The sequence below is a fragment of the Apostichopus japonicus genome, chromosome 2 (genome assembly GCF_037975245.1).
Source record: "Apostichopus japonicus isolate 1M-3 chromosome 2, ASM3797524v1, whole genome shotgun sequence".
Lineage (NCBI taxonomy): Eukaryota > Metazoa > Echinodermata > Holothuroidea > Aspidochirotida > Stichopodidae > Apostichopus > Apostichopus japonicus.
In genome coordinates this window covers 23996449-24011675 of record NC_092562.1, presented here as the reverse complement: position 1 = coordinate 24011675, position 15227 = coordinate 23996449, and the positions used below count along the sequence as shown (strand labels likewise).

General features: G+C 38.5%; 1 protein-coding gene across 1 annotated transcript in view; it reads right to left on the bottom strand.

Annotated features, from left to right (window-relative positions):
- Positions 1-8928: 8928 nt before the first annotated feature.
- The window catches only part of LOC139982872 (uncharacterized), a 45967-nt gene continuing 39668 nt past the window's right edge, over positions 8929-15227 (bottom strand). The window contains exons 15-17 of the mRNA XM_071996024.1: positions 11613-11768; positions 10691-10825; positions 8929-9625 (exon numbers count right to left, since the gene is read on the bottom strand). Of these exons, the coding sequence (XP_071852125.1) occupies positions 9579-9625; positions 10691-10825; positions 11613-11768 (338 nt within the window). The 3' untranslated portion in view covers positions 8929-9578. The remainder of the gene's footprint in view (positions 9626-10690; positions 10826-11612; positions 11769-15227) is intronic.

The window sequence follows — 15227 nt, the reverse complement described above, 5'->3', positions numbered from 1 at the left end:
TGCATGTATCGTAGATCCATCAAGACCAACAATGATGTAGACGGTAAAAGTGTCAACTCCTATCAATCAATTGATTGATAGGAGTTGATACTTTATATCCTTTAACTAATTTTTTTAACTGTTTTGTTAAATTACTATTTCAACGTGTTGCAGACTTTGCTCAAAGTATATTAACAGCTATTTAACTTGTTTCCTTACAGGGTGGCACCATGCTCTTAACAAGGAGGTAGGGGCTAAGAGTCCTTTTTATTCTCTTGTGTGGGCCATGTTTGAAGCAGCCAGCTATGTAAAACTTCAAGTTCTGCTTGTGTCAGAAGGTAAATTAAAGAGAGTGGAGAGGAAAGGGTTCAAAAACATCCAAAAGAAATTATTGAACTATTGGGACGAATTTGAGGATGGGACACACTCCACGAATAGGTTGCTACGGCATGTGCAAAGATGCTAAGCAATTTGGATGTTGATAACCACATGTAGGTAACAGGAACTAACTCCTCGCCTGTCCCTACGGGGAGAAAAGAGGGCATGGGCATGGCCTTGGGGTAGTTCCCAAGTACGCTCAACCATGATTAACTCTTTAAGTGTTGTTGTTGCCTTTGAACGTTATTAATAAATCGCCAATTTTAATTAAATGTGTTACACTTGTTTATTGGTAAATAGACTTTTTGACTGCTAAAAAAACCCTTTCTCTCTCTTTTTTGTGTCTGAATGTATAAAATGAATGCTAAATTCACTGCAATACCCTGCACCTACCTAGCAACAATTTAAATTTCAAATCTATTCAAGCACAATGTAGGGGGAGAGGGGGGGCGGCGGTGGTGGGGGAGAAATTGGTTGAACAATTTTTTTTTCAGACTGGCTCACTCCATGGGGCATAATGAATCATTAGAAAAGAACAACTTAGCTAACTAATTTGCATATATCAAAAGATCGACAAGCAAATTAGAAAGCTGAAGGGGATTTAAATGGCAGCAAGAGTAATAAACACATTAAAACTCAACTATGAATATTAATATAGGCCAAATCCAAACATTGAAACCAAAGCCTACTTGTAATAGATGCAACTTTGATATTAACCTCAACTAATTTGCACATGTTAAAAGATCATCAGGGAAATAAAAGATCTCAAGGTGATCTTACAGGCAGCAAGAAAATTGATAGTAATAAGCACACTAAACTCAACAATGAATACTAATATTGGCCTAACATCAAAACATTGGGACCATAGCCTACTGTTATTGCTTTTCTATTTTCTCAGTAATTTTTTTCCATACCGACCTCAACTGGCTTGCATAAATCGAAAGATCAACATCAAACTGTAAAACTAGGCTAAACCCTGGTATAAACACAACATTTGATGAGCAGCATCAATTACACTGGAAAATGAAATTTCAAATTTGTCATGGTAGGCCTACTGCAGCCACTCTGCTAATTCTTTTGGGAGTTATAGGCTTTTGATGTGATGGTAAAATAAATAGCAATACATACTGTTTTTATTCTATATCTTTTCAGTTATTTGAAGTGTATCACTGTGCCCCATGATCCTCTCTGCCCCATGATCCACTCTGCCTCACCAGCCCCCACCACTGATTAAGGTTACCAAAATAAACTGTTTCAAGAGCAATTGGGACCAATCTGCAATTTGCTACGGTATTTACCAACCGCTATAAACAAACTCCCAACCTCAGCTCCCATTTTGGCTTCTTACTTTGCGGGCTTAGGTCTATTGTTACTAACGTTCACAAACACACTGAATGAGGTTATGAATTATGACTAAAACACCATACGCAATACCCACTAACATAATACTATAGCCCTATTTGTTCTCACTCTGTACTCTGTTATTGTTTAATGTGAAAATATCATAAAAGACACGTCACCCCTGAAATAAGACTTCGTTGAAATCACAAATCATAGTGTTACTTCAAGCTGTATTTACAACACATGTTTAAACTTTCTGTAGCTTAACTGACAGTGCTACAAGGCCGGCCAATAGTGCCATCAATATGATAACACATATCACAACCCCCTCCGCCCGTCACCTAAAGGATGAAACTTATCGAGAATGCGAGACCAAATCGTCACGGCAGTTCACCCAGTTTCACCTTCACGTCATATCGAAAACTACAAACACATAAAGTGGCGCTGTTTAACTAAAATTAAACTTGTGCTTACAGCCTAAGCTAGTGCTTACAGCCTAAGCTACAACCTTAGCTATCCTAATAATAATCTAGTATCGACAGGCGCGTAGCCAAGGGCATTTTTTTTTTTTAATGTTTTTATGATATCTCTAGTATTTTCAAAAGAGAAAATGGTAAGATGCAACTTACAAGGCCTGGGAAGTGCCATTTCCAGCGATCTGCGAAGTATTTTCAGCCAAAATTTTCTTGTACGCTTCGCGCTAACATGGTGGCGCTACGCTTAGATAGTTTGCAATGCCGAATCTACAGTTTCGCCCCTCCCTTGGCAAATTCCTGGCTACGCGCCTGAGTATCGAAGCTATATTTTATCCTGCTACAGTTAAATGCTATCTTCTCCATCCTCCTAAATCCTTCCATGTGCCTAATCATTTCAGTAAGTCATTCTGTTCCTCCAGAAAAAGAAAAAAAAACGGTACGCTGAAAAAAACGTTGTTTTCCGCTAACAAACACCGTTTCATTTCAGCGGAAAGTAACGTGTGCGGAGAATAACGGTACCCTAATCATCATACCAGGACCGATCTTACCACAGTACCGTAACAGTCACCATTTTTTCTTTTTCATGCATTGCTTGATTTATGCATTATTGTACATATTACTTCTTTCGGAATTTAAGTTTGTTTTCTCATTGGATACGTTGTAGTGAGTTCATTTTGTTTTTCTCACATTAATTGGGCTGTACCTGTTTAGTGTTACTAGTATACTAGTAAATGTATTGAAATAGACAGAGTTAGTGAGACCAATGGGTTTTGACTGATCAAAGTAAGTTGTGCTTGTGCTTTTTCTCAAAGCCTCTAGGCACATTTTCACGCTTGCATGTTGCTTCAAGTTCACAACTAAGTTGTATTATTCTTGTGTATCATGGCACAGCCACCGCCATTACGGCAAACAGATTTTTTGCCAACTAGATTTGATGGTAGTGTCATCAACAGTGATGCATCTACTGCACACTCTTTGCTCTTTAGAGGTTATCTGGAATCACATAAGTTGAATAACCCAGAGTCTGATGATGCCTTACAGAAAGTCATTTCAACGCTTAAAAGAACTTACATGCCCAGGCGAGATTGTGGATGGAGGAGGAAACATTCACTTCCATCCAAAATCTGAGGGAGACATTTATTGCAAGGTTTAGTCCAAGCAAGTCAAAGTTTGCTTTAGTTAATGACTTCTCAAACCTTTCATATACAGAAGGGAACAGTGCAGAAGTGCATCTAGGTAAAATCAGAGAGGCAGCACGCAAAATCAATTATGATGATGTTGATACTCAAGTAAGAGACAAATTTTTGAGTACTTTTCCACCCCAGTGCAGAGCATCAGTATTAATGTCAGCTGCAAATGACATGTACAAACTTACGTTGATAGAGCTCAGTGCTATTTTGATCTATATGCTCATCACATTCATCTGGATGAAACGTCATACTCCGCTACTAGTTCTAGTGAGATATGAAACAAGTGAACAGTGATCGATCTCGTCCCCCTACACACGGGACTTGCAAAATTCTCCTAACAGGCGAAATCAGGACTTTACCAGAGACCAATGATTTGTGATTTTTGTTTATCACCTGGTCACAAGTGGCGACAATGTCGTCAAAGACAGCATGTTGGAACAACGTTATAAAAGACTTTTTAATAGTGGCAACAGGGAGCTGCTACTCTAACGTAGCAGCTCCCTGCAAGTTGCAGGTGGCAATGAGGAAACTAATACCCCAGGTGCTGGTGCTGGCAACACGAGTAATCAAAATTTGTAGTAAGGGGAGTCCGCAATAGCGCTCGTTGTAAGGCCCCCAGCGGCAAGAACAAAGTGTAGAATCTATGACTTCAGCCAAACATTTAGGTCAAGATGTTGATGTTACACTTAACTTGGATTCAAAAAATCGTGTGAAAGGTACACTACCAGGCGATCAAAATGTGTTGATTTTATTTGACAGTGGTGCTACCAGGTCGATCATTTCTGGGTAATTTGTTCGTAAATCTCATTATTTGTCATCTGTGACGCTAAAGAAAGTTGAATCCATTCACTTCAAGTTGTGCAATGGTAAATTCTTAACTTCTTCGCATGTGATTAACTTTGAGATTACAATTCATAGTCCTCGCGTTAAAGTAAGTGCTGTGATTGCAGATAATTTAGCGGGATTTGACTTGATTTTGGGAAATAAAACTGTAAGATTGTTAGATGGTATGTTAAATTTCAGAGGTAGCTGTTGTCAGATCAAACCGAAAAAGGTGTATTTCAAACCTGTATCTAATGTAACTTTTCAACCAGGTCAAAAAAATATTTAAAAAAATATGCAAGCTAGAGTACCATCATTTTTGAGAAATCGTAAAGTTGTGTTGGAGTTTTAATGTTTTTTTTTAGCTCAGATGTGCCCATCTCAAATGTTGGTAAATTTGAGGAAGGGAAGAACTCTCATTCGGGTTACAAATACAAGCCAAATAAGGAAGTTCTTTGTACGAAGTAAACCAGTGGCTCATTTGAATCTGAATGATGTAGCACATATTACTCAGGATGTTACTCTAGAGTTTTGAACTTCTTACATATTGCTGAAAGGATTAATTTAGATTCAGAAGTCTCATCTCAACAAACTTTGAGACAATACAACCAGTATCCTTATCTAGATTCTCATGATCCGTTACTGGATATGACTGAGGAAGATTTTTTTAGTTAGCATGTGAATTTGTCTGAGAGCATTCTTGATTTGGAAGAGAGATCAGATTTTCACAATATGTTATTAAAGCATAGGGATGCATTTTCCTTGTATAATGAACTTTCAACTTGTCATGGTCATGAAATTGATTTTGAACTAGAGAACAATGAACCATTTTTCATTCGACCTTTCTTTAAGACTTAGTCGGATAAACTTATCATTGAGAAGGAGATGGATAAACTAGTTACTTTGGGAATTCTTGGTGTTGGTCATTCATCTAACACCTTCCTGTTTTGCTTGTGTCGAAGAAAGGCACAAGTGAAAAGCGAGTTGTGATTGATTTTAGAAACTTGAATTGACGCATCAAACGGATAAATCATCCCTTTCCATTACTAGCAGAAACCATGATGCGTATTGGAAATTCAAATGCAACTGCTTTGAGTGTGATGGATCTTAAGTCTGCAGTTTTTTCTTTGACTAAATGTGCTCAAAAGTATACAGGTGTTTCATCGTTTAATGAAGGCAAACATTACTATTACAAGCGTCTTGCACAGGGATTAAATGTATCACCAGGTGTTTTTCAAGCCAAAATAGATGGAGTACTGGGTCAAGTGCAGAATTCCAGAAACTTTTGTATTGCACACCATGATGACATAATTGTGTTCAGTCAAGATAAAGTGTCGCATAAACAACATTTAGCAAGTATTTTCCAGGCACTTGCATGGAATGGATTAAAGATTATTCCCTAGAAATGCAAGTTTTTCTGTAAACAAGTGATTTATATGGGACATGGTGTTACAGTGAATGAGTAAGGGAATGCCACCATACAGCCACTTGCTGATAGGTGTGCAGCTATCCGCAATATGCCAAGACCTACCACTGCCAAAGAAGCTAGACGTTTTGTGGGTACAATAAATTACATATCAGGGTTTTTCCCACATGTCCAGACCATTTTGCGACCTCTGCATTGTTTGTCCAGAAAGCACAAACACTTTATATGGACAGAAGAGTGTGAAATTTTATTTTCCAAAGTTAAGGTATTAATGACAAGTCCTACCATATTGCATTTACCGAAGAAGGAAGGTACATTTTCAGTGTACGGTGATACATCTAGAGTTGCCACAGGTTCTTAATATATTACTCAAAGTGTTGATGGTTGAGAGAATCTTCTTGGTTATTATTCCAAAATACTGCCTAGAGCATATCAGAATTACAGTGTTACAGAATTATAATTATTCGGACTGTTTATCAATGTATTAGCATTCAGACATTTACTTAAGGGGTGTACGTTCAATTCCTTGTTGACCACTCAGCAATTGTCCAGATTTTAAAATCTAAGGATGAAGCACCTACACCACGTTTGCAAAACTGCTTCCCAAATTGTCAGATTATTCCTTTCAAATTGGTTACAAGAAGGATACAGAAATAGTCTTGGCCGATCTTCTATCAAGATCACGCAGAGAGGATTATTCAAAAATTGATCAAATCATTCCTGTAGCATTTTCGGCAGATGATGATGGCTATCCTGAATTTGCCAACCCAATAGTCACCCGCTCTTATGCTTAGAAAATGGGAATCACAATTCCAGCCTTGTTTTCATAGAAACAAACTGAAGTCACAGGAAATGCAGATAGTTCTGGGGAGTCATCTAAATCCACCTCTTCAAGGTCAGGTACTCAAAGTTTAAAACAACCTACAGTAGAAAACCAAGGTAATCAACCCATCACAAACAATGTGGTAAATGAAATTGGTACTAGTAACATTCCAAATGTACCAGTGCCTCCACCTATTGCTGTTCAGTCTGATAAAATTCAGAACTTGCCTGAGCCAAGACTAGTTGATATAACTAGAATGCTACATCATGACCAAAAAGAAGTACCACCTGTGTTGTACTCTCCAACAAAACCACTCATTTCTAGGATAGACAATTTGGTCACACGGCATTTGCCAAAACAAGCTGAATTAGATAAGCTCATGAGTGTTATTAAGAGAAAGATAATTCGTGACTTTAATTTGCCAGTTGATAAACATGAATTATGGAAGGAACAAGAAGTTTCCCCTTTCTTCAAACCAGTGTACGATTATCTGTCATATGATATATTACCGAAGGACAGAGTCGACAAAGTCAGTTCAGTTGAAGTCTGAAGAGTATATCCTCTCTGATGGAGTTTTGTTTCATTTATTTGTCTGTAACAAGAAAAATGATTTCAATGTGCAGTTGGCAGTACCAGAGAATGTGTCAAACTTGTTGAAGGTTAATCTCAATCAGCTCGGAAATGATAGGGTAAGGTGTATTCCTACAACATGCTGTGCATACAACTCCTTCTCATCACCATTTTTGGGAAACTATAGTCCATTTGAGTTAGTTTTTGGGCAAGAACCGCAACATTTGACAGTTGGTTTATCTTTCCAAGCCTACCTCTTCCTCTCTGACAGCTAACTCTAAGCGTATTTCAGCAGAATGATGCGGACCCTTGGTCGTTCATGAGGTTTTAGATCGAACTCATTATGTTATATCTACTATAACAGGAGAAATCCTTAATGATGTGTTTAGTTTCAATCGTCTCAAACCATGTTTCATATGAAGTTCTAATGATATCAAAATCATTACAAATGTTCAAAATTGAAAGAAGCTTTGGGTGAGAGACATAACCTTCAGCCAAATGACACACTGTCTGGAAGTCTTCAATTCATCATGAAAACGATAAAGTTTTATCGGGTGTTTCTTTAAGAGACATAGACTGTTGTGATAAAATAGATGCAGTTGATTTGAATGAACATTTTAAACATATTTCAGAAAATCAGGGTTTGGGAATCCCACGTACTACTGACAAAGAGAAACTACAGCAACAGTTGATATTAATTTTGGAAGCTCCAACAAATCTTTTTATGGATATTGAAATAAAAAGCTTTAAGTCAGGTCATTTGCAAATTTTACTTTCATTTCAAAAGTCAACTTGCGAGAAAGATACAAGAGTTCGTTTTTTGGTGGTCAATAGACAAGTACGCTAATATCGAAAACCTGGTTAAAGAAGTTTTAGAGAATACCAAGATTCAAAAGTTCGGTAATCCTAGAAAACTGTTCAAAGGATTATATGTTTAGATTTTTGAATTTACAATGTTACCAAATTAACATATGTACCTATATGTTTATACCTCGAAAAACGCATCCCCCTCCACTAAAACATGAGTATTTCATTAACATGTTATATGTTTGCAGTACAATTGTTGTCTTCAAATTATCATTTGGTTTGTGACAATGTTAAAGAAGTTTTTATTCAAGGAAATATGTACTTCTAAGAAAGTTCTGTCATGATATGAGTAAGGCGGAAAGTTAGTTTGAGAGTTAATCAAAACAGATTGGACTTCATTTTGCTTGAATTATTATATTTGGTACCTTACTAGGAGCAACTTGATCACTCACGTCCAGAGCGCACCTGTATTTGAAAGAATTGTCAGTGTGAAGTTTTTCAAAAGGAAAAAAGAGAAAGAAGGTGAAGATGGTTACCTTACACACTGTCTGCGCTTAACGGAGGTCAAGTAGACTCTGAACAGATTTGTATATCATTTTCACGGTGAAGATTTTTTTTTTATATATATATTTTCAAAGCAAGCAAACAAAACTTAAAGCGTAGAGGTTACAATTTTTAAAGTTAGCATGAAAGTGAATTCCATCAAGCACACCAGTGTTTGACGATGTAAATATGTTATAAATCTTATTTGCAGTCGTTTATGGGTTTGGGAAGAAAACAATTAGTTATAATGATTAGATTGATTAATCTTATCCAGTTGGATAGGGGGAGGGAAACAAAAAAAGAGAAGTTTTATTTTCTCTTTTAAAAAAAATATATAAATGGGATGTTGTTTACAGGATTTCCAATGCCTCTCGGTAAAATCAAAGATAATCTTCAGTATTGTAATTGGTTATTGATTCATAATTATTCATTATTGTGTATGTCATATGATTTGGTCAAGGGACCCAGATCGAAGCTTCTGGAAGGACCTTTGCTGGTTCAGACGGGAGTCACGTTCTGGGAGTGTGTTGACAGAAAATATTCAAACGCAGAGATAATATCAATAAATCGGAGTCGAATCAGACCTTAATCGTGTTTCTGAATATTGCTAATTATCTTTAGATGTCTAATTAATCAACCCTGCCAACGAAAACACAGCACTACCAACTAAACCACAGATGATTGATGGTAGCCTTGGCATGTCATCTTGAAAAGTGTACCATAGCAGAATGGAAGAGTAGAGTACCCTGGTGACTCTTAGAGGTCTCCTTAGTTCATTCTTAATGGTTCCATACTCTAGTCAGTTTTCTGGATATTGCCTTTGAATATTCATGGTAAGATCCCTACAAATACTCAATAATTACCTGCTTTTAAATGTGTTCGTTACAACAACTATATTAGTGCTACCTGTGCTAAACAGATGTAGGTTTCAAAAGAATTATTGCGATGTGCAGCTACAAATTGAGAAGTACATTATTTATATTCAGATTTGAGCGTTGCAATGGAAACTTGTATTACGAAAAAACAGTGTGATAGCAAATTAGTCATACTCAAGATTTGAAAGAGAGAATGTTCGAAGAGAGTATTCAACATGATATGCAATCAAATTTTTGGTAAGACATACAATTATTATCACATGCTGGGCCAGTCCAAGGCTCCGCATAACCTCTCTAACAATTATCTTAAACTTCTTGACAATCATCGTCTGGGGAACACGAGCAGGGCTATGTGCAAAGGTCACCGTAAGTACCAACATGACATGGATCTTCAACTGAGAGGAGAAAAAGAACACAGAAAAAGAAGGTGTAATCACGAGGACAATTTACCACATTTCTACAGACACCATATATGTATCATAAATAAACAAATTTTGACAGGAACAATCAACCTCAGATATTGATATTAGTAGTATCATGGATCTATTTTACCTCCTTGGTTGTACTACGATTAAAAGAGGCACTTAGTCTTATGCTTAAAACAAAATGTAACCAGGAGAATATGCATATCTAGGTGAAAAGTAAAGTCCGGAGGAAAATTTTTATATTTACACTGACAAGTTTTGTGTTATATTTTCCTTTAATATGCACAGTCATCCATTTTCTGCTTACATGGTATAGCAACGTATATCTCACTATGAGCAGACTACATTCTTACGTTGGTTTATTATTATCTACACAGATCCTCAAATGTAAAGTTTGAACCATATGCAAACCAAGGTCACAGCATTTCAAGTGGCAAATAAGTCAACAGAATAGTTTGCTGTGAGTGTGCAAACTATGATATCATACATGTTTGCTTCAAGTTCACTTTATTATACAAACTGTGACAATTTCACTGATCAGTATCTCCATAACACTATGTAGGAATTGCTGCTTGGTGGATTTCATCAGGATGCATATAAAACATGTTCCTCTTTTCATCAATGAAATATAAGTTTTATCTCTGACTGTTAATTGAGATTTAAATATAGATACTATAATTTAATAATGTAAACAGGGACACCTCCCTCTTCCCTCTCTCCAATATGGTGATTATTAAAGAAAAGCAAAAGAAGATGGAAAATTTGAAATATGCATTTCTATCAATTGGTAAACTTGCTTTTGCCCAGATAACATAACAACAATCAAAACGAAACGAATCGACTCCCCCTGATAATATGTTAATGACAAGCAGGTCAAATCACCAGTTGACCCTAATTCTAACCACTTACTGACCTTTGAAGTGTGGCCAATAACAAACTGGGCAAAATATTTCAGCTATCTTTTTTGGTTTTCTTAAAACTTAAAATTTTCTGTTCCTATACCCTTTTTCAGTTTTGGTCTGCCTCCCAAATTACCTTGACAGTTAACACCTTTGTAACCATCTGCACATATGCCGTTGCTGCAGACACCAGTGTCACTGGCGCAACCTGACCCATTGGAACAGTGGCAGTCCTGTTTGCAACCAGCTCCAAACTTGCCGTCGCTGCATTCTGTAGATAAAATCCATAACAGAAAGGAACAATCAGCAAAGTAATGAACCATATTTATTTCAAGGAGATCTCCAATGAAAATAATATAACTTGTACTAAATTACCATGTCCATTTGTACTACGTGCTTACGTATTTTGCTTAAAATATATGCTATGGCTATAGAATCAATTAACACTTTCAATACATACCGTAGTACTTCAGTCTGAAAATTGAGACCTTCTGAGCGTGAAGGAGCACAATTTAAATATAGTCATAATGAAAGAACAGACTGAGGTGATGTGAAGTCTGTTAATTTGATCAATCTGAGTTTTGCAGAACATCCAATCAAAATGGAGCAGCAACTCATGTGATTCCAATCAGTCAATCAGAAAACACAAGTAGCAAGATAACAATGAGCATTTGATTCATAAATAGCTAAGAGATAGGGTCCTATACGTAGATAATGATTACAGCATTGCAAATTGAATCCTTCAATGATATACAGGGAGACAAATACAAAAGACTAAAAAGGATGAACAGTTTTTATACAAACAACTAAATTTTCATTACAAAATTCAGATAGAACAATAGCTTTGATATTTGCGTGAGCTTAATATACATGTACTTATTTATCTCAAAGTTTGGTAGAAGAAGGAACAGCAATTTTGACTGGATGTGAATGATCAAAATATGGCTGACAGAGTACGTGCTCAAGATGTCAACCAAACTTTCACTTTTGGAAAGATAGAGTGAGAGTGCTCAGTTTTGTGAGTGGACAGGTAAGCAAGGAAGCAAAGTGAATGTTACCTGTCATACACCCAAGGCCTGAGTAGCCAGCCGGACATGTACAGCCAAATGGATTTGGATAACATATCTGTGAACCCCGACAACTGGTAGCATCGTCTGCTGCGCGTTCGTCACATCGGAATTCACCGTTTTGTCCGAAAACATTCCGTCCACGAACTGTACAGAAGAAGGTGGACGTGACATAATTATCAATTTCGTTTTTAAATCAATAAACTGCATGGAGACAATAGTGTCATCTGGCATCACTCCCCCCCCCCCCCACCCAAGGGTACCTTTTAATCTAGATTATAACTCAACACTGTCCTCAAAAACCAATATGAAACTCCACCATAATTATTCATCTGTAAGTGAGAATGAATTGAGAAATCCGGTCAAAGAGCTCAAATATTCAAAGCAAGAAGCTCAATAATATTGTAAGTTCCATAGGGAAACTTGTTGGAAACATATGTTTCCAACAAGGGATAAAACCTGAGGTAACTTTTCAATGGAATATTCGGTTCCCGGACAACTACCCCAGGAAAAATACCCCCCCCCCCTGACATTTACCGAATCTATATGTCCACATATGACATGACTACGGCCTCATTACTATTCATAATTGGCGGGACTTAAACACTATTTTAAAAATTAACTTTTAATGAAGCAACCTCAGAATTGGTAGTGGGATCATTCTTAGACTTAATAGGTAGATTCCACATAGTGGATTGATGAATCCTTTTTCTTTTGTTGAATCTCATTCATACTAATAAGTAGGCGGGGCTTAGAGTGAATTCCTTCAAATAGAAATATATGTGTTACCAGTAATATTGATAAGGGACCTGGTTAAACACCCTTATCAATAGTTGAATATTTTGCTGTATTGTCTTGGCAAAGAACCTAAGATATTGTCATTTCTTTTTATGTAACTTGACAAGTATAATTTTGCCGCTTTCGATAATTTCGAGCTCATAATTTTGGCTGATTACTTTTACATTTAATTTTCAGTTTCAAAACCAACAAATCGTTAGAATATTATTCAGTAATCCGAAACGTTTCAGAGCATGGGCTAATGGACATTCAAACATTTAGTAGTTCAAAACTCGGGGTAGTTTTTCTCTCACGTTGACTTATATGAATAAAACGCTGGTAAAAAGCAAAAGCAAATTGTTACGACAACCTCTTTAAATTTGTCGGTAGTTGTACTCCCCCCTCCCCCTTCTCCTCTCTCTCTCAGACCGACTGCATGGTCAAGTGGTTAGAGCATCCGACTTGCAGCCGGTAAATCAGGGGTTCGACTCCTGGCCGGATCATACCGAATACTTTAAAAATGGAACCTACTGCAGTTGTGCTTGGTGCTCAAGCAATGGAGTAGGGAAAACAAGCCAGTGAGTCACAACTGAAGAAAGGCCGCGGCGAGCGCAACTTAAACCAATTGGTTAGAAACTGATCCGTAAAACCTTGACAAATCAACAAATCAACTCTCTCTCTCTCTACCGAGTAGGCTAGTGGACATACCACTGGCGTAGCAAACGGGGACAGAGGAAAAAATACCATCAGAAATTTTGGGATCGCAAAAAGCGACTGTAAAAAGAACGAGCGATCAAAAACTATTTTAGTACATGGTACTGTAACTGATTGCTCCGATTTGAATCCAAGGGCATTTCGAAAAATGAGATATACAGGTCAGTACACTGGAGGGGGGGGGGTCGAATGGTTCGGACGACCATCATTTCCCACTCGGCACCATGAATATTAAGGGGCCACCTCTCCCTTAAGACTCCTCCTACAGGATACAGATCAGTATCGTGAATTCCACCCCCATAGCGAAATCATGCGTGCGTGTCTGATTTACAAAACAGAGTGGAAATGAGAAAATGGTGACGGTCGTGGTGAGCAGTCGCGTCACCAGACTTTTCAGTCTGGGGGCACAGGGGGGGGGCACCAGCATTTGATGGGGGCCACTTAGGTGGATACAGATCGCCGTCCTGGGGGAGGGGTCTAAGGGGAGGGGTGCTCCCTCCAGGCGCGGCGGAACAGGAAAATTAATGGGGGGGGGCTAATGTGTAGAGACTATCCAAGCGGAGCGCCACCATCGGTTGGCGCGGAGCAAAAAAAATTAGGGTTTTTCAAACCCCCAGATGGCCGGAAACGGCACTTCCCGAGTGTTTTATGCTGCGAATACCTAGCCCTAAAATATGGGTCTCAAGCCTGCAATTTCTCAGATTGCACGTAAAAGTCTGTAAAAACATTGTAATTTGTATGTTCGATGGTGTTTTAAGAGAGTAGCTATTACTCGTAGTGTACTCGCAAAGACTTTTTTGAGTGTAGTAAGGGATGTTGGAGAACTGACTGAAATGAAGCAAGTCATTGGCCTAAGACGAAGTTGTGTTGCGCTTACCGGTACTCACACTCACTGCTTCCACTTTTCACGGGGCGTGAAGACGCGGTTGGGGTGACAATGTGGTCTATAGCCAGGGGATGGGCCGAGGGTCCCCCCAGCATTTACTAAACTTATTACACCTATATAGTATACGTGTGCATCGGACAGTACGTTTCGGAGCCTTGGTAAATATTGGGGGGGGGGGCTTATCATGCATTTGCCCACTCAACTTTTTCATTGGGGGGGTGAGCCCCCCAAGCGCCCCGGTTCCGCCGCCACTTCCCCCTCCCCTTTGGAAAATTTTCGCATACGGAGGATGGGCTAGATGCAAAATGCTGCCACATTTGATGCTAAATTCGATCTGAAGATATCTCCAGAAATTGCTATTTTTGAGGTAATGATTTTAACAAGGCGCAGAATTTTGCAGAGGATATGAACCACATGCTGTCGATATTATGCCTAACCCTATATCAATAAAACCTACATTTGTTGAATTAATGTGTGCATAACCCCCGACTCATTTCTTGTCCTTCTCGTTTTCGCCCATTATCTATTAAGATGTAACAGGTTCCAGCATCGTTATTGGCTCCTATCAGGGATCTCACCATGCAATCCAAAGTTTGATCACACATCGAGTATGGCTCAGTACGCAGGTGTGAACATTCGCCATTTGTTCCTACAAGCATCTGACCTCAAATGACCTCTGCACCCCCTACACAACAGGGTTAATATATGGGTCCACAAATATAGGCAAGTATGGTGCCTGCGGACCCTCACATTCTCACATTTCGTCAGCTCCGAACCTGTCAACCTCAGACCAAGGCAACATATTGCAGTACCCTCCTTTCTCACAGTCATGTAGCTCGCGAGGCGGACGTGTATATCCGCTGGTATGGCGTGAGCACTGACACATTCAATATAAATATGGACACCTGTTGTGATGGTGCGGGTTACGACTTCGATACCCGACGTTCAAGAATAAACTTTTTCATTTTTTCGCAGCTCATTTGAAGAAAATACGAATTACTGTGCTTCTTTGTCCTTATGAAAAACCAACTCAGATGATGGGAGTTGAATATAACAAAATATATATATATATTTTTTTTACCAACCCAAATCTCAGATGGGGGGCACTCGGGGGGCACTAGGTTTTCCAGGGGGGCACGTGCCCCCTGCCCCCCCCCCTTGGCGACGCCACTGGTGGTGAGGGGTATAAGGGAAAAGCGCATTTTGCACAGAATGCGAAGAACGTGCAT